This window comes from Apus apus, chromosome 19, assembly GCF_020740795.1.
Source record: "Apus apus isolate bApuApu2 chromosome 19, bApuApu2.pri.cur, whole genome shotgun sequence".
In the NCBI taxonomy this organism is placed as follows: Eukaryota; Metazoa; Chordata; class Aves; order Apodiformes; family Apodidae; genus Apus; species Apus apus.
In genome coordinates this window covers 3,707,297-3,731,296 of record NC_067300.1, presented here as the reverse complement: position 1 = coordinate 3,731,296, position 24,000 = coordinate 3,707,297, and the positions used below count along the sequence as shown (strand labels likewise).

Here is a 24,000-nt window from a genome sequence, read left to right as displayed (position 1 = left end):
GACGGGACTCTCTGCAGTGCGAAGCCTTTTATTTCCCCTGCTGCCAGGTTTTACAGTGTCCTCTGCTGCTCCCTCGGATCCCATAAATAACACGAACCAGGATGCTGCCCACCCTGGGTCCCTTCCAGCACCCTGACCTTTCCAGCAAACCACTGATGTGCCTTCCCAGGATGAAGTGCTGGTGATCCTGCTCCCCGGGGAGAGGCAGCCGGAGGCAGGGAGGGTGTGAGCAGCACAAGATGAGATCACCTGCCAACAGCAGTAGGGAAACTTCATCCTCCTTTGCTGTGAACCTGGAGCAGACTTTCAGACGCGAACTGCATGATCCTGGAAAGAGTCTCTGGCTTGGGAAATCCTTAGTTTTCCTCCTCCTATGTTTCCCCCCCCTCTCTTCCCAGTGTTGTCTAGACTAAGGAGCAGTGTTTATCTCCTGTGAATAGCACTGAGTGTTACTGTAGGGCATGGAAACCTCCGGCCGCCCTCCCGTCATGGTGGCATCCCATTCAGGCTGTAAAATCCCTGCATGAGCCTGCATCCCATATTCTTTCCCTTGATGAACAGTCACTGTTGCTCTGGCTATCTACAGACTGCTCAGAGCTTGGCAGTGCCTGAGAGCTCTGGTCAGTAGCCCTGTTGTGTCAGGCACTGTGTGGGGTGGCATTGCTGGGTGACTGGATTTGCTGGAGAGCAGAGCAGGGCTGCAGCTCTCCAGGCAGCCCTTTGCCTCCTCAGCTGGCACCTGTCTGCACAGGGGGAAGGTGGTGCTGGTGTGCAGGCACCATCTCCATCCTGCAAACAGGAAGGGACAGAATGTCTCCATTGGCTGCTGTGTCCTTGGACATGGGGCTGAGCCTGTCCAGTACCATGACCCAGCCTGCTTCCACTCTTACTTTCCTTCTACACTGAATAAACAAGCAAAGACCAGCAAAAACAGTGGAAAACCAAAAATATACCAAATTCCTAGCTTCTAGATCATCTCTGCTATCTCCAGACCATCTCTGTTCAGCCTGTATGCTTATTTGTGTCTTCTTTTACTCTCCCCGTATTTCCTTTTTTAATTTTTTCCACAAACTGAGGTGTTCATGCCAACCATAGAGAAACCTAGACTCAAAAAAACCATTGACCTAGATTTTCATATCCCTGTCAGCCATGGAGAAGTCCAGATATTCACAGATTAGCACCCAGCACATGCCCTTTCCACTATCCCATCTGGTAACACCAGCCCCTGTGGCACATGCTGAGTCCTGCAAATGCCAATTTGAAAGGCTTCTTCATGTACTATAATTTTCCTCTCTGAGGATGTCAACAGAAAATAGTCAGAAATAACAATGTTTCTCCCTCCATCAGCCAGATCTAACAGAGGACAAAGGAAATGCTCTTCCATACTCCATTGCAGAGTGTCTAAGCTATAAAATGGGGCCAAATGGCCTCCCCCTGAGCACAAATAACAACAGGAGAAAGATCCATATGCAATCGAGTGTAGGATAAATGTGCTTAGCTGATCATTCGTTTCCTTAATATTTTTTTTATGTGTAGGCTTAACTTATGGTAAGATGGGACTTTATGGTCCTGTAAGTCTTGCTAGTGTCAAAACAAATGAACTAGCCATCCTGTGGGGGAACTATCAATCCAATATATGTGTGTGCATGGGTGTGGGGAGTCAGACCTATTATACCTTTAAGAGCAAATTAGATGCTGTTCCTATGATTCATAATGCTATATATCTAATGGCACGACTCGTCATCTAGAAAATCAACGTTTTGAGCCAGTTTCTCATCTCATAAATTTCCCCTCTGGCACTGAAGGACATACACTAAATGGGCTGACTCACAGGGAAACAATACAATTTGGATACTTATAAATGAAAGATAAAATTGCTTTAGGGTACAGAGGGGCATTGACATCCCAGGGAGGGGTTGGCAAGTGTAGGACAGCACCTCAGGGGCCTCTCTGCCATCCCTGGCAGGCATGGCTGTGCCTGGGAAGCCTTGCAGAGCCTGTTGGGTTCTCCCAGCTTGGTAGCCTGGCAGCTTGGCTTGACCACCCTGGTGAAGCACCTGATGTGGAGATGGTTGTGTTGGAGATGGTCTTCCTGTTGTACATGCTTGTGGGGAAGAGAGTGTTAACTGCACATTTCCAAGCACAGCAGCAGGGAAGGACAGGAGGGATGGAGATGCCCACTCCAAAGCAGCAGGGAAAGGTGGTCCTCAGCCACCACAGACCAGGGAGGCTCCTGTGCTTTCCTACCTGTGGCTGTCCCATGGGACACCTCAGCACCTTCACTGCATCCTTTGTCCATTGCTCTTGGCTTTCCTGTGCTGTTGAACTCCTGGTTTGGATGGTAGCTGCTGTTGCCCTGGGTTTGTGTGAGCAGTCCTGTGCCTCCTGGGCTATTCTGTCAGAAGGAGAAAGGAAAGGAGAGATTTTCCTGTGGTTGCCAGCTGTGGAGGAGCACGTGCCTACAGCCTGCCTTTGGGGCTGAGCTGATTAAATCTATCACCTTGGCAAAGGAAGGAAACTTTGACCCCTCTGCCAGAGCTTGAGAGCAGCCTCTGCCACTGCAGCCAGAGCCTGGAGCAGGCTGGGGGAGGTGGGGAAAAGGTGGGTGGGCTGAGTATGAACTACAACAGAAGCCCTATCTGGCTTCAGGGCTGGGAGGACTACAGAGTCCTGGAGTTGGTCCTGGAGTTCATGTGGAGGAATTGCATGCCCCCAGGGAGCAGGCTGGTGTCCTGTGGAGGGTGTAGAGCTTCCAAAAGTGATGGAGAACATCTTCATGCAGGGAGTTTCATCTTTCTGCACAATCTTACCCATTCCCCCCATCAGTTCACTCTTGCCACTTCCCCACCCTGTGACACACACTCCCCTGCACCTACAGGAAAATCCTGGAGCCCACTGGCTTGGAATCCTGCTGGAAAGTGAGTGGAGGCAATTCCTGGCCAGCCAGCCCTGCCCTCAGCTGGCTGCTGGCCACGGCAGGGAGGCAGCAGCCAGGACCAGGGGTTAGTCCTGCTCCCAGTAACCTGGTTAGTGTGCGTAGGTGTGCTTGCTTTAATGAGGGCAATTGAAGGGCACATTGATTAGCTAACCTCGTTTGGGTGAAGGTTGACACAAGGCAGATGACAGCCAGGTACCTGCAGGATCTAATTAAAACATGTGCAAGGCTGAGCAGGCAGAGCAGAGGGGATTGCTCATCCAGCATTGCACTTGCCATCGGAAGAAAATAGAAAGGAAAAATTGACTATTGGATTTGACTAAAGGGCATGGATAAGACAGGTGGGATCTCTTCCCTGGTTTGGGGATGTGCAGGAAAAAGCCAATTAATGGCCATGGTCAGGGCTGGAGATGGGGTGACCGTGGAGTGGTGCTGTCAGTGTAATGGTGCATCTCTCCCAGAGATCACCCAGTCTGTCTTCACTTGCAGTGAGTGTGCACAGATGTATCCACAATGTATGCATTCATCCTGCTTCCTAGGGAGAGCACACACTATCCCACCCACCCACACGCATCAGTTGCTGTTTCTATCCTATACAGACCCTCTGATATCTGCAGACTTGTATCTGTATCCATTTATCCATGTGTCAGATAAACTCCTCTCTGTCTTCCCTGCTCTCCAATCACTTTGCAATGCCCTTTCCAGCCCAGTGCTTCTATTACATTCTGCAGAACACAATAAAATAATGTCACATTTTCTCTCTTTCATATGCTTTTTCCTCCTTTTATTTTTATTTTTTTTCCTCCTTCTGCAACCATCCCATTTTGTAAGTGCCTGGAAGCAGAAAATGCTTCAGACATGAACTTCAAGGTGCCTAGTTAAAGGTACTCAGAGTGTTTGGGGAGAGCAACAAAACTCAGGACAATGGGAGCCCTGACGTCAGGATCTATTTATACCTCCTCTTTTCAGAAACCTCCCTGGGATGGTGTTTTTCCTAGAGTTTTCTGCTAAATGCTGCAGCCTCTGGAGCCATCCCCATCCTCCTCAAAGGGCACAGTTTATCTTTAAGGCGTAGCCAGGCAGTATCACTGGGGCCAGGCATCCGCAGGAGGCTCTGAATGGGTGGAATGGAGCTGCTGTGAGCTGGGCTGTGCCAAGGCTGGCAGAGAGGCTGCTGGATGGGGGTGAGGACCTGGGAAGGCATTTTGACCTTGAAATATGCCTTTGAAAAGGTCAAAAGCATTACAAAGAGGTTTTAAGTAGGTGAAGTTTTGGTGTTGTGATTATTCTAGCAGGACATTGTGGCTTCACAGGGCTGTATGTTGGCTGTGTGTGTGTGTGCAGGGAGAGATGCTTTCTTCTAAGCTGGAGGTTTAAGGTGGCACGACATGCAGAAGTAGAAGAAATCACCTTGAAGTCTGAACTACAGCAGGGTTCAGAGCAAGGGATGCTCTATCCTTCAGTGCTGGGACTAATACCAGTGTCCCCAAGCTTCAGGATGACTGCAGGGAAGATACTGTGGAGTTAAACCTGAAGGGCTTTGGGAATTCAGTCAAAGCGTTTCAGCCTCAGACCCCAGCAGACAGACAGCTGTTATTTTGAGGATCCACTGGCATGATCAGGAGCAGTCAGGAAGGTTCCTGGTCAGGCTGAAGACAGCCTACAGAGGGGAGACTGCCCAGGTGGCAACACCCTGCAAGGATTTTACAGGATTCTATTATTTTCATCCCGATATCGCTGTTTTGCTCATGAGTATTTCTCATGCAAGTGAATAAAGCAGCAATTTGCTTGCAAGAGGAAAACTTATATGAATATTAAACCTATGAGAAGGTTGGAAGTGGTCTGTGTTGTTGATATTGTAGTAGTTTATTCTTTGTGAGGACAGAGGCAGCTATGGTATGGGCATGTGGAAGAGTTTCACCGCACAGCAGCAGTGTAGGGGTACCCTATGTGTGATCTCCAATGTTACAAATGGGGTTATGTTTGTGTTTCTTTAGGCAGCTTGGTCCTCTATCACTGGGGATCCCCTCTGCACGAGGCATTGTGCAGACACACCCCATCCCCTCACCAAAAGCAGCACCCGGGGAGGAACCATCGTCACTCAGTTCTCAGGGAGGTGAAGGGACTTGCCCAGGGCCATGTAGAGAGTCAGTGGCAGAGCTGAGAGGCTCTACCCTCATTTCCCAATCGCCGGGCTCCTTGCACACACTCCCCTGATGCTCAGCACGACACGGCTGAGCTGCTGGCCAGATTTCTCTGAGTCCTTAGCACACGTGTTCACGCTTTCTGTTCTCATGTCAGGCTTTCAGGGGAGCCCTGATGAGCTCATACTGGTGCTCGGGGAAAGGAGATGTTATCGAAGACTGGTGCAGGTGTGACCTCAACGCCTTCGATGAGAATGGACTCCCAAACTGCAGCCCTCTCCCTCCGCCTGTGTACGTATGGGTGCAAGTCCCTCCCTCGGGTCATGGCCCCTCAGCACCAACCCCTTTCCCTCAGGCTCAGCCCACAGGCACCTCCTGCCTCTCTTCTCTGAGCCCCGGGGCCACAGTCCAGTGCTCCTCACTGTGTGACTGATGCTTTTAGGATATCCTGGCTCCGGCTGTGGCCCTGGAAGGTTTCCTTATAGATTTTCATCACCTGATTAGCAGGGCTTGTAGGATGGGATTTCGAATGCTGAAAGAAATGAAATTACAGTGCAATTCATTGCAGCTTGTCAGGGCAAGAGCAAATCAGGAGCAAACTGATGGGAAATTAGCTGAGAAAGCAGGAAGACTGGCTCCAGTGATCCACAAGGAGCAGAACACCTTCTCAGTGAGCCAATATCCTCGGAGGGGATTCATTTCCCATCCTGTGTTCAACAAACACGCTCGTATGTTTGGAGCCAGTCTCTCCATAGCCTTGTACTTTGTGTTGTCCTTTACCCTGGAGCACAGAGCAGTGGACACCTTTGTGCTAGCACAGCCAAAAGCATGAAGCTGCTCTGCTTTTAGCCCTGCCTATGAGGTCCCTGATCCGGGCAGGAGCTTCTGCACAGCTGCCCTGCTTTGGCTTATGCTCACACCCAGCAGAGGCTTACTCACTTGCAGCTGGGTAAATTCTCAGCCATGTCTGCCCCTTTTCTCCCTCCCACCCCTCTTGCCTTTGCTCACTGACAGAGCAGCCCAGACCTTCCTCTCCTGCAGGCTCAACCCTGCTGGGTTGCACAAAGGTTAAGTTGAATCCTTCCCTTCTCTTTTGCTCCTGGGCAGCTGGTCTTCAGTTTCCCACAGGGCTACTGAAGGCCAGTAGTTCTCCCAGGAGGTGAAGGTTCCTTTACATGGGATATTTGGGGTTGCGTGGTTGCAGCTGCATGATCTAGGCTCTTGCAGAAGCAGGGGGAGGGAGAGACACACATTGCATAGGCTGCACCCAAATGAACTTCAACTGGAAGTTTTTCTGTGCTCTTCCACTTGTGTCCCTGTCCTTGTGGGTCTGTGGATGAGCATGAGCCCTGCCAGGGTCTGTGCCATTTGTAAAAGTGGATTCCTCCCCAGAAAGGGAGCTGATGTCTTACTTGTTTTTTTTCCTCTCTCCTTGCCCAGCCTCAGGCTCTCCCCCAGCGTGGAGCCCTCCAGCACTGTGGTGTCTCTGGAGTGGCTGGATGTGCAGCCTGCCATTGGGACAAAGGTGTCTGACTACGTCCTGCAGCACAAGAAGGTGGATGAGTACACAGACACAGACCTCTACACAGGTGGGTGCAAGACCAACCTCCTCTTGGTGCAGAGGGTGTATGGCCATGTGTCCTGCATCCCAGCTGGCTGGGAACTGCTGCTTTTGTGGAGAAGGGTGCATAGAGACACAGTGTTAACATGAGGTATTAAACCCACTTGATTCAGGAGATGTTTCTGAAGTTGTCTGCAGACGCAAGTGTCTGAGGGAAAAAGGAAATACAAAATGCAGTGTGGCAGGAGGAAATTATTTGACCCTTTTTCAGTAGGAGAGCTGTGAGTTGGAGTTTCTGACTCAAGTGGCTGTTTGATCTGATCACTCTGAAATGATACAGGATGGTGGATGTGGGAAGAAGGTCAGTTCTCAACAACTTAAGGGTTTATTGTCCATTTCAGTTAATGTTGCATTGCATGCCAGCCTCTGAAAGGACTCTAAGTTGTCTTGCACTTTTATTTAAATCACTCAAAACCTACAATATTTAGAGTGATCATTTAAGCAGCACAAAACATCTCCAGGGGAATGTGAAACTTCCTTGGGTTGGAGTTTATTTCTGCTTGGAATGAGCACTCTGTGCCTTGCAAAGGCTTTGTCAGCAATTCAAGCTGTGCTCTAGGAGCTGCTGGGCAAGGAGGAGGGGTGTGAAGGATGGGTTTTGATTTGGGTCAATCAAGGATATATTTCAGAAAACAGTACTTGAGACCTTGGGTGATGCTATTGCTGCATAGAAAGCCAAGCAAAACCTCCTACTGCTTTTTACTTAGTAATTTTGGATGTACTTTGTTAAAGAAGCTCAGGTGACATGTCAGGGGCAGCCAGTGTTGTTGACCAAAGCAGAGATTTACCTTTATATGAAGGGTCCTTTCCCATTAGAGGAGCAAGGCTCAGCAACAGTGCTTTTGGGTGATTAAAAACTTCACTTGCTTTAAGGTGGAGCCTGATCAGCTTCTGTGAGGCATGCATGGCTGGGCTCCCTGCAAGGGCAAAGGACCAGACTGAAGGTGGGGACAGGGCTGACATTGGAGGGGGAACCTTCCTGTGCTCCTGCGAATTTGCAGACATCCTGGCAAGACATTTGTCTGTATTTCTCTGCTGGGGAGGTGATCTTGGGAAGATCATTCAGAGCCAGAATGGGAATTGGGAATTGCACATGGGCAGCCCCTAGGTCCTACTCAGAAGCTTTCTCAGCTTGTGGTGGTGGCTTTTTTCTTCTTACTAATTTTGTAAGAACCTCTGAGCCAAGTTCTCTGCTGCCATGAGCTGCCACAGAGAAAACTGCTCCAACTCAGACCCACAGGGATATTTTCACCCTCTGTTCATCTCAGACTCATCTATTCCACTTCTGCAGCCTCTCTTACTGCCATATCCATTTTTTTTTTTCTGCTAGAGGAGTTGGCCTTTTCCTTCTGGAGAGAGCCAGAGCCCCACATCCTGGGAGCCCCCAACTGTTTGTGGAGATCCCCGCAAGAAGGAACTCTGATTCCTGGCTCATACACCAGTCCTGTCCCACAGGACTTTTCTCCTACACCCTGCCAGCATCCATTTCCATAGCTGCCCGATGTGGCCATGGCCCCTGGGTTATGTTTCTAGCTTCCCAGCTTGTTCTTTATCTTGGAGGGGCACCCTCCAGTGACAGAGAAAGAAAAGCCACCAAAGGAGGGGCTTTGTTTTGGATGGGGATTCCAGATTGCTCTCACATCGGTCAGGTGAGGCCAGACCAGGGAAATGTGGGGTTTCTCTTTTGAAGTGGCTGGATCTTTGCCTGGCAGCCAGAGTAGGAAATACAGATTATTATTATTATTTTCCTTTTATGACTGCCATGTGTTTGACAGGCGATTGAATTCATTGTGGGGAACTGCCCTCCCCTCTCCCTGCTCAGAGGGACCACTTGGGACAGAATGACCCCATTACAATTAAAGAGAAAAGCCAATCCTAAATCTCTCCTTTTTCTTTTCCTTCATGTTGTTTATAACGAAACAACATTCCTGCTTTCATTCCTTTCTTACCTAACAGGCCCCAAATGCCAGATGGCTTGATTCTTGCAAATACCTTGCATAGGTTTGCAGAAATGCTGATTGCTACAGATCTTAAAGGCTTTGCTTAGTATTGTGCTTCACCCGACCAAAAATCCTACCATGAGTATCCCCTCACCACCATCACCCACCCGTCATGGTGCAGCACATCTCCATCACACCTGAGCAGCAGTCACACACAAAAGTAAACTCCAGAAGGATGAAGCCTTGGAAGGGGTGTGGGGGGTATTAAATTTGAATGGCTTTTGATGGATATTGGCAGGTCTTGGCCCACCAGTCTTGTGGCTGCTGGCAGAAAGGAGCAGGTCCTCCTGTTGCTGGGAGATGCACCACAGGTATCTGCAGAGCGTGGCAGTGCTGGGCTGGGAGGATCCTGCAAGTCTTGAGGGCTCTTGAGATTGCTGTCATTTGTCCTTTGGATCTCTTGAGTTCAAGTGTCTGGGTTATTTGTACTTGTGCAGGGTTTTTTGTTTGTTTATTTGCAGTTGTAGCCATATTTATTTTTTTTTAATTCCTGGCACCAGCTGTGGCAAGGGCTGTGCCAACATGTTCCTCAGCCCTGTGGCAAGCCAGGTGGCACCTGGCTGCTGCCTAACCTGCCTTCTGCCTCCCTCCTGCGCCTCAAAAGCCTTCAGTCTCTCTCTGCCTTGCAAAACTCCTCGGCCTCCCCCTTGCTTTGGAACTGGGAGGTGAAGCCTTTCCTTTGAGCCAGAAACTATTTATTCCTCTTCTTCTGGGAGCAGGATCAGGAGGGAATTTGAAGGCTGCTCTAATGTGTATCCCCTCTGCTCCCCACCGGGTTCTGTGCGGGGCAGCGATGCTGTGGGATGGGTGGAAGAAGCCAGAAACTCACGTGGGTCAGTCCCCCCCGGGCTGTACATGCTTTTTAAAGAAGGTTATTACTGGTGTTTGAAAAAATATAGCACTTGGACCATCCCAGGCTAATAGGAGGTGAACTTGTGTGCAAAACAAACCACACTTTCAACACCAGCGCACGGGGAGCGAGCGGCCCTTCGCTCGGGAGCCAGCTGAGAAGATGGGGAGCAATTACACCTCAAACTGTTTATTAAAACTTGTGGAAATTAGTCATAACTCCATGTGTGCAATGGCTTTGTAGTTGAGTGATGCTCTTTGTTTGAACACGGGGCTCTCGAAGAGGGCGTGAGCGTGTGTGTGTGTGTGTGCGCGGCCGAGCCCGCCAGCGCATTATGTCATGGACGAAGCAGGCGCTGCAGTTGAGAGAGGGAGAGGGAGAAATGTGTTTTACAGGGTGAGGTACAAACTGAAATGGCTGTGAACATCTGGAACTGATATTAGGCTTGGAAAATGTTTTCTGTCACTCCAACACTCCTCTGGAGGAAGGTTTCTGAAGTTAAGAAGCTCCAAAGGGAATGAGGGGGAGGGACAAGGGGATAACATGATCATGGTGTAAAGTGCTTTTTATGTCTCAGTTCTGGTTGCTGTAGCCAGGCCATGTCCCTGCCTCTGCCAGACAGGGGCCTGGGGTATTGCTGTGGCTAATTGTGGTGGCCCTGGCTCAGAAGGTCCCTTGGATGAGCTGAGCCCACCACCTGAGATGGTCCTGCATGGGGAGCACTGTATCTTCCAGCCTATGAAGGGTAGCAGAACAGAAGGATCCTTGCCCTGGTTTTATGACTGGGAGCTGAGGAGCTGAGGTAGGAGCTGAAAGACAAAGGGTAAAATCCCTGTGCTGGGGCAAGCAGCCCTGTGCCTGGCTTAAAACCACCTGGACCATCTTCGGTGCCCACGTGGCAGGTTGGAGTGACCTGGGCACCAGGACAGGTTGGGGTGGCTGATGTGAGTGTGCAAAATGTAAAGTTTAAAACTAAAAACATGCTTTGGATGTGCTTGTACCAGCACACGGCAGGCCTGGGAATGGCTGAAGGACAAGAGGCCTGGTTTTCAATGTGTGGTGGACTGGGGTCCTTGGGCTGACCACTGAATGGGGCTGCACCTCCTAGTCACTCCCCCCACCAAGGTGGTCAGGCAAAACACACATTAGTTGTGCTTCTTGAGCCTGGAGCCATTTCCTCCTGCTTGTGCTCCAGTATCAAAGTGGGTAGAACTGGGAAGCTGCAGAGAAATGAAGCATCACTTGCTGTCACCAGAGTTGAGGGTGACAGTGAGTGGGAATGTGACTGCTTCTTTCTCTGTGTTGCTGCTAGCAGATCACAAAAGGTGGATTATGAGTCTCTACTGTTCTCCCAGCCCATCATCTTCTGTCCTGTTCTGTGTAGGCTCTTATGCTCTGGTTTCTCTGTCTTTTCTGTGGCACCACTTCTGCAGCTGTACTAATGTACTTGGGGATATCGTGAGGTGTTAGTTGGAAAAAAATATACAACACAGAACACCACCCATTTCCTTTTATGCAGCAGTGCTGCTGTTGGCCACAAGGAACTGTGTCCCAGAAGGACCAGTGAGGTCTAAGAAGAGACTCCCAAGCTCTTTTACTTCTCACGGCATCCAGGGATCCTGGCAGCTCCTGTGTCTCTTTGGCTGGTCAGGGATCACGCTCATAAGAGGTAGCCCTCATCCAGAACAGCTTGTAATTCTCAAAGAAAGGAGAGCAGAAACACAGCCTGCTGAATCAGCTTGTTGGGATCACGTAGACCTCAGAGAATCAGATTCTGGCAGCTTGGTCAGAGTCCTCTGGTATACTAGGGTCCTCCATATACAGGGCTATGTGGAGAAGAGCTGGCAGGGAAGCTGAGGAGGGCATCTGGAGAATAGACTGGGCAGAACGATGTGCAGAAGTTGAGGGGCTGCTCGTATAAAACCTATGCACGTCGCTGTTCCAGGCTTCTCTGGAGAATGCTGTTCTGCAGGGGAGTCTCTGAATACACATCGTGTCTATAAAAGAAAGAGGTCAAACCAGAAGGCTTAACATTTTGTACACTTGCAAGTTGTGCTCCGAATTGAGGCTTGGAAGGATCTTATTTATAGCTTAATTCTGCTCTGTAGAGCATCGTTCTGACATGTCTGGGCGGCCAGGGCTACATGGATACAGCTATGGCAACTGTCACTCCCAGAACACCCTCTTGTGTGCAAGCTGTGCTGCTACTGTTGTGTGAAAGCCAGTGATAGGCTGGAAGAAGAGGAAAAATTGTCTGGCCAGAATAAATCCTGTGTCTGTCAGTAAGGAGTCAGTGCAGGCTCTGCACAGCCAGGTTGCACTCCGATCATCTTAATGTCATCTTTAGAGTCCTGACTTCCAAAGGCACTGGGCACCAGAGAGAGCAGCCCTTAAAGCTGTAGGAGCTTCAGGTCCAGCCAGGAGTTGGGTAAATATGTGAATGTCCAGAGTTTTAATTCATGCCAATGAAATGTGGAGGATTTTCAGGCATGAGTGTTGAAACCAGTTGTTGTTAAAGACGCTGATGAACCTGAGGTTGGGTGATGGCATTGCCTGCCTCTGCAAAGCCCTGTGGAAGCAAAGGCAAATATTCTTATAGGTGCCATTTTTGTAAATTATTTTTGATTTGTAAGTAGGCCCAGGGGACACAGGCTCTGCAGCTGATGAATCACAAGATGAGACTTGGAAGAGAGACCCCAGTCTCTCTGTTGGTTTCAGGAGAGCATTTGTTCTCTCTCCCTAAGCTACCAGACTGTTGCTCTCAGTGCAGTGATGCTGGTGGTCAGGGATGTCAGTGCTCAGCCCATGAGCATGAGGCAGCACTTTCTATGGGTCGTCTCTATGTGTTTGACTCATGTTCAAAAGAGGTCCTTCAGCATTACTGAAGTAGAGGAGGAGCTGATGGTGAGCAGGAGCTGGTGACCCACCATCACCAGTTTCATGCTCACTGCGTGGTGCCCCCTACCTGCTCCTTTCTCAGTGATCTGCCTGGTGGATCTCAGCTGGTTTTCTTGGTAGGCAGGTGTTTGGCTGATCACAACCACCACTTGGTGAGGGGTAGCTCAACTTATATGCTGGGATGGAAATGCAGCAGAGCTTCATCTGTGAAGGCCCAGGCAGGGCAGGGCTGCTTTGTGGCAGCTGCCATTGCTGCTGCTTCGCCTGTAACTAGTACATGGGTAAAGATATTTTCAATACCCAGAGTACCCTTTTTGAGTGCTAAATCCATTTCACTTGTTAGCAAAAAGAAACATGATTCAAAAACAAGCCTTGGAAGAGAAGGTCAAGTTTTTGGAAGCTGCTTCCTGGGATATGTTGTGTAATAGTACCAAGCAAGTGCTTAATTTTGGCCATTACGCTCACTCATTTCTCTCCCACTGGGACAGCTGTAGTTATTTCCACCTACCAGTGTCATTTTTGTATCCTGGAAAGCAGAAGGGAGGTGGAGGGTTCTCAGCTCTCAATTAGGATTGAGTCAGTTGCTGAAATATTTCATTAATTCACATTTCCATATGGTTGTTCCAAGCTTTTTTTATTTTTATCTGCCCAGACACCTTTTGGACAGAACTGGGCATTATCTTTGTTTTCTCCCAAATCACTTTGTAGGTGGAGAGCTGGGACTGTCTGCCCATTCCCTGCTGACTGCAGAGGATGGAGCAGCCTGGATGGTGCCACGAGTATGTCATGCACTTTAAAAGCAGAGTGTTTGCCAAGGGCTTTGTGCTGTCTATTCGGAGACACCTCTCCCTCAAGGCAAAGGACAGCTGTAGATGCTTCCTTCTAGCTCTGAACTTCTTAAATGACACTTAATGAGGCCAGTGATGGAGGTTTTTTTACTGGTCTGTAATTGTATCCTCTAGGATTAAGTTTCTCCTGATCTGGAAAAGTCAAGGCCACAAATCCATCTTGTCAGAAAGCATCAGAAGTGAAGGCTGCTAACGCAGTCAGACAGCTCATGGCATGTGAGTGCAGTGTGGTGGAACCTTTTTGTAGGAGCTTTTATTGACTAGACAGGCTTTTCTGATCAATAAATTGTGGCTGGAATTTGGAGGGAAGCTCAGTCTGCATTTCCAAAGCTGGCGCTTGGCAATGCAGCCCTGAACTACTTGGAAAATTTAGGCTGTGGGGCATCTGTGGATGCAACATGACCCTTCTCTGGAAGGAAACTTGGCCAGAATACATGGGTCTTCCCTTTGGATGGGCTCCAAATGACGCCCAGACTGGGATTCCCTGCCAGGCTAGGGTCTTTCTGGAGATTATGCATGTTCCTCTCATTGTAGCCAAAGCCTGAGATGAGATTCTGGATGGGCTGGGGAGTCTGCTTTCCACTCCTCTGGCTGCTGTAAAGGTTTCCCATGCATTCAGCTTTGTCAGGTGGCTGAAATACAGTCCAAAAAGTTAGACAATGTCCCTCCACACTTCTCTGGAAGGAAATACGGATAGGAAAGGGATCCAAGGAGGCACAAAGGCTGCCTTGGGGCAGCCTATTCTGTCCTGTTTGAAATCTCTCAGCCCCAGTGCAGGGGGTGCTCTGGGGATGTTGCAGTCGTCCTGGGCTGGGATCCTGCCTGTTGCCTGCTCTGCCCAGCCAACAACAAAGCTGCTCTAAACCACACCCTTCCCCAAGTGTGTTTGTGTTAAATGGCACATAGTGGTACCAGCCCTTCATTCCTGCATCTCCCAAGCTGGGCTGTGTACACTCTGTGTCCTGAGGACTGTTGTCCCCTGGCCCCCTGTTCACCAAGACAATGGAGGTTCCTCTCATTGGGTCAGCAGCTCGAGGTGATGCACATCATCTGCTCCCCACATTGCTTTGGTGTGAGGGAAGTTAAGCAAAAATGGAGAGGGATTAAATCTTGAGTCAGGGGATTTGCCAATTAAAATAGCTGCTCCTCCTACAGGTTTCGTATGATACAAGAGCAGGGAGAGACCCTCCCCATCTCCCCCATGACCCCTTCCCAGTTTGTTCAGCTTGCTAGGGATTGAGATCTGGCCCCTAGGAGGGAGGGGGCAGCTGGGGCTATGTTACATTTCATGCTGTTTAGATAGGATAAGCCTTTCCTCCCTGTAATTGGGTGATTGGACTTGTGAGCTTTCTCAGATATTCATCTGGAGACCCTAGAGGGGGTCAGATTAGGTTATGGAGACATAATAGGAAATGCTGCTGCGGCTAGTTTGGGTTATGGGGGATAGAGTGGATATTCTGCAGTGTTCCCTTGCTGGGTTTCCATTGATGAGGCCTGCATGGTGGGGTCAAGGACCAGTCTTATCTCGGCACCGAGTTGACTTGGTCTTTGCTGGGAGTGACTGAACTCTTCCCACCCCTCTAATCCTGCTCTCCCAGAGAGCAAGACCATGACCTTTCCTTTGCTAGAGGGTGGGTGATCTGCTGCTGGGGCTTGTTTGCAAAGGAGAGAATATATTTTTTTCATCTGACTTCTGGAACCCTGGGACCCAAAAAGCTTCATACTTTGAACTGGTGTCATTGGAACCAAGTAAGATCTTCCTTCTTGCTAGATCATGTCATGCCAATTGTGGGGAAGGGGTTGATATATCTCAGAGGGGATAATTCAGAGCAGTGAGTGTTTAATTGCAGGCATTCATCTGTCCCATGTGAGAGACGTATTTGAGGAAGAGTGTTGTGTTGGTCCTACCACAGCCAGTGAGATGAGCTTGTCCCTGTGACCAAATGACTGTGTCAAAGCTGTACTAATTAGCAATGCTGCACTGAAGCACCATCCTGAGGGGTACTGGAGAAAGGGAACCCACCACGTTTATGCTGGAGACTGTTTGGTGTGGGGGGGTTTGCCTCCTCCTGTTCCTGTGCAGGAGCAGCTCTGCAGAACTGCTGGACGTGAGTTCTGTTGATACCAGCCTGGCTCCAGGCACGGGTCTGCAGTGCTCCTTCCAGCCCTCGTTTCTTTTTATTATCTGTGAGATGACAGATAGAGGATGGCCATTAATTTAATAAAGGAAGTTTCTGATAATGACTAGTGAAGCAAAGTCGTGAGGTTTTTTGTGGTGGTCTGATGAGTCACCCTGATGAAACAGAGTGAGGCTGGGGTAGGAAATGCCCCACTGGAGCTCAGAGCCTGGCAGTGACTCTGCTCCTGCAGCCCAGCTCCTACAGTCATTCTGCCATCCTTGGCTGGGCTGTCCTTGGAACTGGCCTCACCAACATGAGTATTTGCCACACTGAGAAGACCTGAATTTAAACTCCAGAGAGACCCATGATCCTGGGTAAATCTACTGGCTTTAACAAGGCTCACATTTCATCTCCCTGTTGCTGGTCCTGAATGCCCAGCCAGGTGACAGTGGAGTCAGAAGCATTGAGGTAGTCCTGGGGGACTCCACTTTCCAACTCCCTCTCCGTGGCATGCTCATATGCGTGCACACTTGTGAGGACACTATGGGAAGGAGCACAGATGCTCAAAGCATGGCTGTGCTGACAGAGGAGAGCTTAAACACAACCCCAGATAATACTGTCCCTGCGCTGTCACCTGTGGAAATCAATACATGTCACCAACTTCTTCTCACCCAACTTCATTGGGCCTGGGAAACTGAGGCACGCAGCAGTCATGGCCAAAAAGTGGGTGTGAACTCTACATCTGGATGAGCCAGTTAAGGACAAGGATCCAAATTCATGTACTGTTAACATTTACTGTGCTTGCTGCCCTCAAGCCTCGAAAGTTCACAATTATTTTCAGATCTTAGTTTCCAGTTGCTCTAGAAACCTTGGCTTCATCTTGGTAGATGGAGATTGTCAAAGCCAGGTGAATGTGCCTGTCCTGCTAGGGACCAAGATGGGCAGGAGCAATAGCTAAAAGAAGCTACCAGCTCTGCTCCAGCATGGGGCACAGCTCAAGGGGATGGGAAATGCCATCCTATTAATGTCTATAAATATCTGAGGAGTGAATGTCAAGGGAAAGGGGCCAGTCTCTTTTTGATGGTGCCCAGTAATAGAACAAGGAACAATGGGTACAAGCTAGAACATAAGAAGTTCCATCTCAACAGCAGGAGAAGCTTCTTTACTGTAAGGGTGGCAGAGCAAAGAAACAGTCTGTGCAGAGAGGCTGTGGAGTCTCCTTCTCTGGAGACTTTCAAAACCCACCTGGATGTCTACAAGGAATAGCTCCTTCAAATTAGACACTGGGGCCCCTGGACCTAGAGAGAAGCTGCATGTTCCCCTCCCAGCGGGGCTGGGAGGACTTCTGGTGCCTTCTTTGCCTGTCCCCAGCTCCCATCCTCCCTTCTCACTCCTGTCATGAAAGCAGGCGGCTGTGCAGGGACATGCTGGGGCTTGTTGGGAACGGGGCTGGAGAAAGGAGCGTGTGAGCTGGAGGGACAGCCCATGCTGGGGAGGACGTGGGAAAGCTGCCCGGTTCCTCCGGGCAAGGCAGGAGGTGAGGAGCTGGCCAGGCACTCCCCGCCCTCCCCAGCTGTGCGCTGCGAGGGTCTGCTGCTCGGCATCTGCTGCCTCCTCCAGCTGCAAACAGCTGGTGCATCCCTTGGGAACACACTGAGCTGCACCAGGACCCACTCTGCTGCAGCATGGCGGAGTCAGACTGCTCCTTTAGGCTCCAGGCCATGGGCTGGTCCTGTGCCCTCGATGCTGCGGTGTCTGTGGGGAGGGTCCTCCCCCCTGGTACACCCTGCAAGCAGGGTGCTGGGGTGAGCATCTGCCCTCCCCTCTGCTTGCATGGTGGGGGGGCAAGTGGTGTAGTGGGCACAGAAGCCAGGCAGTGGGGTTAGGGATGGGAAATGCCTTCCTCCCTGCCACCCCATTCTCGTCAGCCAGCCTTCTCAGGCACGTGATAAATTCCCTTTATCTGCTAATATTGGTCATAAAACAATCCAGCTCTGTCCATAATCATGTTGGAGCCTTTGACTCTTGCTCCTGCTCCCAGCAGCTCTAATTACGGATACTCATGCTGGTGATTAATGACTTGATTCATCTTCAGTGGCACCAGTTTTACATGTGAAACCCGCTTTTCTCCCACAATGATTTGTGCAAAGGGGAAATAATCCCTGTTAAAAACCAACAGCACAGAAATGTGGCATTGGCATTTTGCCTTCATCTGATCCTTCTGCATCCTGTCCATCCTTTCACTCTTCTCCCCCTGGCCTTTCATCTCTGAGAGAACGACCCTAATTGCCACACACTCTAATTTTGCTGCACTGTAACCCATAAATCACTCTGATGCATGGGGCATTTTCATGCTCCTTCACAAAAGGAGCAAGATTTTCTCCTCTGCTGCATGTTTTACAAGTGACTAATTGCATCAAGGCACCTTTGGAGCAATGACTTCATCAATTGCTCATCCTGCAGATGCACTGCTGGTTATGTGTGCCTGATCAGAATTCTACATTTATTAGGATTAATTTATTCTCCAATCATTTTTCTTCCACCACAAGGACAGGGAAATTGAGTGATGTTACTTGCTCAGCTACGTAAGCACGATTTCTTGCCTCGTTACTGAGCCTGAGATATTTTTGTTACATGCTGAAAGTTCTCCAAATGAAAATGAGTAATGTTAATGTCTGGGACAGGAGTGCTCCTGGGACACTGGAGAAATCAAGTTGTTTCAGGGTGCCTACAAATTGGCTTTAGATCTTCATCATCTTCCTTTCTAACTTTGCCACCCTCATTTTTCATGGGACATGTGTCTGAGTGATGCTACATCCTGGGGCTTCATACAAAGGGGGCTGAGAGTGGCTAAGTGTATGTTTCTCCCAACTAGAGACCATCCAGAATGGGGGGTTTTTGTCTGGGTTAGCAAATCCTTCCAAGGCTGCTGGCAGACACACTGGGTGTGTGGCTGAGTGGAAGGGGTGGGGAAGGGCTGGCTCCATGAAAAAGGATGTAGTGAAGACAGGCTGAGCATCTCTGAGGAGGAGGCACTGTAACTGCTGAGGACAGAGAGCAGTAAACACGGGCAAATTCACACATTTTCTTAAAAGCTGTGGTCAAACTGTTTCATAGGAGTAGTGGCTGATAACTGCCAGAAGCTCTTGACTCAGCTGCTAACCTCCCACCCCAGAAAGACTCTGCTTTTGGGAAGGATGGAGCTTGTTTGCATCCAGGCAGGAGTTTCGCCTTGACTACTTCCAGTCTGGTGTTCATTTGCCATTAATTCACTGCTGGCCCCAGCAAGTGTCTCTCTGTGTGTGTATTTTTCATCATACCTCATGGCCGAAATGGGGTCATTTTGAACCAGAGCTGAGTTTAAGGCTGTGTTCTGGGGAGCTGTGGCAGTGCTGGGGAGTCTCACCTGGATGATGTGCAGGGCTGAGCTGAGGAGGTGCAGGAGAGAGGATGGAGGAGGAGCACCAGGAGTGGGTCCTTTCCTTCTCTCGTCCTGTGGACTGCACTGAAGCCCCCATAATGCAAGCTGGGAAAGCGCTCATGCAGCACTGGGAAGCTCAGGCTTGGCAAGAGACCAGGGAAAAGCAGGTGCCTGCATTGGAGAGGTTGGAGAGAAGGCAGCTCTGGACCCAGGAGATGTACCGAAGCCCAGAGCCGTAGAGAGGCTTGCTTGGTTTATTTTGCCAACAGCAAGCTGGCGAGACGTTGGCTGTTGTGCTGGCAAATCTGCTGTCCTGCTGCATGTCCAGCCTCGGCTCATGGCGTGTGGAACAGGCAGTGGAGCACGGACCGATCCCAAGCTGGCCCGGAGACCCGCAGTGCCTCTCACCCTCCAGCCCCATGGCTGACACTTGGGTTGTGATGAATGAAGAAAAACGTTGCCGAAAAAACAGGTCAAGGGGATGGTGGTAGATGTAGGTCTCTGCCTACAGAGGGGGCTCCTGCACTGCCCGAGGCCGTGCAGGCTGGAAAGGAGAAGGAGAAGGGCCGCGGCGGCTGCCAGCTGACCTTTCTCAAACAGTTCATGGGTTTCCAGAGCAGCCGAGGTGTCAGCGGTGTAGAGCAGTCACAGCTTCCCAGTCGCTGGAGGAGGAAGGCAGGGGGCACTCGAAAGGGGAGGAAAAGGCTCCGTCCTGGAAGGGTGGAAACCTTGCAACCTATTAACTGTTTCTCAGCAGAGAGAGGTGGAAAGCAAACGAGGGTCTGCTCTTCTCATGTGCTGGGCTCGCCCACTCCCATCGTTTCTGCCTTTCTCTCCTCTGCCCCTGCCTTTCCCTTCTGCATCCTGCAAAGGCAGAACCAAGAACATTGAGGTTTTAGGTGAAAAATCAGCTCTGCCCCACCAAGCTGAGCAGACCTAAGCAGAGCAGCAGGCTGGAAAGCAAAGTGTGCCTCTGCACCCAGAGCCCCAGCGCTCCCCAGGGTTGTGTCTCTGTGCAGAGCCCTCTGCTTTGATGAAGCCTCTGCAATCAGACTTAATTAGTAAGCAGGGACCCACAGAGAAAACTCTTCCAGCCCTTTGTTAACCAGCATGTAGCAGGGTACTCTGTGTTGTTAACAGATCTTTACTTGCTGAAAGTGTGTTTGTCTCAAGCAAGGAAAGGGGCTGGGATGTGCCATGACAGCCTGAAACTAAGACACTCTCACTCACAGATGAAAAAGTCTGGGAGTAAATTAACAGGCAGAGTCTGTGAAAGGAAATGTTTCCTTAAACCTTTCCATAAAAGCTAATTGGCCTGTCAGAACAATGTACCTGTGGGCACACTGCCTCTGGGGTTCAGGGCTTGGGGAATCTATTCCTGGCTTGGCTAATAATTTTCAGTGTGACTTTGAGCAGGTCATTTCAGTTCTTTGTACCTTGGTTTCTCTCTCTCTGAAATGAGAAGAATACTCCCTTCCAGAGCACTGATATAGTTTAAGTACTAAAATTTTATTACTCAGTTGAAGATCCTTGGCAGAGGGATATTATGCAGATAGAAGGTTAATGATGATGATAGGGAGAGAATAAAAAAAAGAAATTGCTGTTTTATTTTTATTTTGCTCTTTAAATGATGTTTAATAGCCAGTTTTCAATTCAGGAATAAAACCCAGTCCTCTGTGACCACCAAATTATCATGCAAAAACTGTTCTGTATGGTCTTAAAGCCTGTGGAGAAATCAAGGAGCATACCCCTTCTCCCTGCTCTTAGGAGCAATCAGCAAAATGCCTTGAGCAGCCGATTTCCAGCAAGAGTTCTTCTTGTCCCAATTAGGAAGCTTGTCTTGATTCATTAACAATTAAAAGAGCACTTCCTGAGAGTCCTCCACCCATTGTTGTGTGTCTGTTAGGGGCTGGTGGTCCCTGCTGGGGTGACAGCCCCATTGCACTAGGCATTGGGTGTGTTGGGGCCTCTCCTTGCCCATAATCTGAGCAGGAAGAGGGGGATGGAGGGACCAGCCTGAGGTTGGGTAAGAAGTCAGGCAGACTGGGGCAAGCAGGACTTTAGCACGGGTAGATGGAGTGCCTGCAGAGCTGGTGCCCACTCAGCCCCTCCCTGACCCTGCAACCCTGCCCACAGTGCCCTGCCCAGCTTTACCAGCAGCACCACTGGCCACCCCAGTTTGTCATCCTCACCACAGCCACCATAGGCTGCAGATGTCAACCACGGCGCAACCGAGCGCAGTCTGCGGCCGGGTCGCTGCTTCTTTCTTTCTTTCTTCATTTGTTTTTTTCACAAACATTAGCTACGTCAAGAATGCCATGTTTGTCACCCCCAAAGTATTACAAAAGTTAAGGTCAAATTCACAGAATTGTTTGGCTGAGGAAAAGAGCAATATAGTCCCTGGTGGGTGAAGTGCGGGGGCTGGAGGATGTTGTCTCCTCTCTTTCCGCCGGTTTGTGGATGAGGGTTTCCAGTCTGGGTGCCAGTGTCTGGCCGTGGGGTGGAGGCTGAATTTGTGAAGATGCACTCTTGTGCTAGTTCTCTTTTTCCTGCTCAGTTCCTTTTTGGAGAAATACTTAGGGAGATGTGGTTTGCTAGGGGTGTTAGTATCTCTTGTTAGGCTGACTGATGTACCTAGAGAAGGAAACTGGGGAAAAAAGGACCAGCTTTTGGACAAACAGTCCTCTTTTAATCACCAGATAATCCCAAACACTACCTCCTGACCCTCCTCGTGGTCCAATAGCTCATTTGAGAGCTGTCAGACCTCTGCCCATTTTATCTGTCTCCTCACACACTATCATACACCATCTTGCTGCCCACACAACCTTCCTCTGCTCTGTCCTTCTGCAGGTCCCTGTCACCTCTCACTGAGTTCATGGTCCTCTTCTCTTTCTGCACAGATTTCCACTTCTGAGATTCTTTTCCCCATTTGCATCTTTGTGTCCCACTCAGTGAGCTCCCCCCACCTCATCCCACATGCACAGTGACAGCCTGGCATCTTCTCTGGTGTCCCCCACTGTGCTGCCAAGCACAAATAGCTCTAGCCAGGAGCCTGCAAACCTTCCATGGGTGACAGTGCTAAGTGCACCTGGGGCATTGCTTTTTGGTTCTCTGTGTGGTTGCAGTTGAAGATTAAGGGACTGGAGCATCTACCATAGGAGGAAAGGCTGAGAGAGAGCTGGGGCTGTTTAGCTTAGAGAAAAGGAGGCTGAGAGGGGATCTCATCAGTGCTGATCAATATCTACGGGGGGTGTCAGGAAGATGGGGCCAGATTCTTCTCAGTGGTGTCCAGTGACAAGAAAAGGGGCAATGGTCACAAACTGGTACACAGAAGGTTTAACGTAAATATAAGAAAATGCTTCTTTACTCTGAGGGTAACAGAGCTCTTGAACAAGCTGCTCAGGGAGGTTGTGGAGTCTCCATCCCTGGAGACATTCAAAACCTGCCTTGACATGTTCCTGTGTGATCTGCTCTAGGGGATCCTGCTCTAGCACATGTTGGACTAGATGATCTCCAGAGGTCCCTTCCAAACCCAGCCATTCTGTGACTGCAGACAGTTTCTGTCCTGGTTTGCTTTTGCTGTCTCTCTGGTTGGGAGGCTGGGTGACAGAACTGCAGCATTTGTCTGGTTTTTGTGAGGCAGCTCATCCCTAGAGCAGATGACAACCTTTAGTTGTGGCTTTCTAGGAGAGTGTTTCTCCACTCTGGTTTTAGCACTGAGCATGAGCCCTGCAGGTCACTGGGTTGCAAAACATGGTGTTGCTTTCTGCTGCCAGACTCATGAGCTATGTCTGAAGACCTTTTTGGAAAATAATTTTAAATTATCAGAAAATAATCTTCTATGGCCCTTACTGGAAAATTAGCTTCAATGGATCTAAACACTTCCCCAGTGAGGAAGTTCAAGCTCTTTGCAAACCAACACCAAAACTGCCACAGCCACCAACTGCCAGACACTGGTGATTCATGGCCTCTTAATCTAACATGACAACCCAGCGTCAGCACAATGGGGAAAACCACTGCAGGAAAATGAGGGAGGAAACCAAATGGTATTTCTCCTTTTCAGCCCTGTGATGCAGGGCTATCCTCCATGTCTTCCCTGGAGGCTCTCACTGGCAGTTCGGGTGCCTTTTCTGTCTCTGCCCATGCCAGGAGCTGAGGACTTGGGAACAGAAAGGCTTGGGGCTTAGTACTGGCTCTTTTCTGGTGGAAGAATCTCACCCAAAGCCTGTACTTAACCCTAAAGTGTTGGTTCATCACTTTTTCCCTTTGCTGTTGAGCTCTTGAGTATCTCTGAGTTTCCTCCCAGCACTTTAAATTTTGTCACCTATACAACAGGCTTCTAAACAAGGATCCTTGCACTGTCCCCATCCCCTCATCATGTTTGCTCAAAGCTTTCCCCAAAAGCCTCCATGTGTCCATGTCTCGAGGTCCCAAGATGAAACTTTTACTCCAAGCTGAAATGATGGAATACCACAGCCCACCCAAAGGTCATGATACACCAGTAAAACTCTTGTTTGTAAAGAAGAGGAGTTTGGTCTGTTTTTTGGAGAGCCAGGCTGCAGGCTGTTGCCAGACAAGCTGTTTGGGTGCTTGGTTTGTGGAATGGGTGGTGGGGAAAGGCTGGGAGGGTGATATCCCACAAGGGGTGGGTTTGCCTCTGCAGCCTCCCTGCCCGTGCTCTGGGTCCTGCCACTCGCACGGTGCTTATTCATACCAGGAATAAACCCAGCCCTTTTTTGACCTTAAGTGATGTTTTAGGATTTATTTTATTTGTGGACCTTGGCTTGGCCTTCTGTCACTATTTGTCTCTCCGAAAAAAAGGATTCTGCTCTTTCAATTTCTGCCTCCAGTTTGGAGGGGGGAATATTACCAATCGGGGTCAGTAAATAGCTCATCTGGCTTCGTAATACTTAGCATTTAGATAGTGCTTTCCACTGTCAGAGCCCTTTGCAAACTCCCAGGAATCCTCCCAGCACCCCTCGAGTTAGGTAAGTAGAACTAATCCCAAACAAACAGCTTCAGTGTGGAACTAATGCAGAGAATGCCTAAGAGTAATTTAAGGTTTCAAAGAAAACTAGTGGGTAATCTCACAACAAAATTAGAAAAAAAGGGCATAGAGAAGGCAAAAAGCCTGAGTTCTTGTATGTGAAAGTTAAATCAGGC

The 24,000-nt window shown here is 49.5% G+C and overlaps 1 protein-coding gene across 2 annotated transcripts in view; it reads left to right on the top strand.

Moving 5' to 3' along the window:
• The window catches only part of ASTN2 (astrotactin 2), a 332,514-nt gene that overhangs the window by 236,006 nt on the left and 72,508 nt on the right, over positions 1–24,000 (top strand). For both annotated transcript variants that reach the window (XM_051636914.1, XM_051636915.1), the window contains 2 exons: positions 5,237–5,370; positions 6,520–6,668. In XM_051636914.1, the coding sequence (XP_051492874.1) occupies positions 5,237–5,370; positions 6,520–6,668 (283 nt within the window). The remainder of the gene's footprint in view (positions 1–5,236; positions 5,371–6,519; positions 6,669–24,000) is intronic.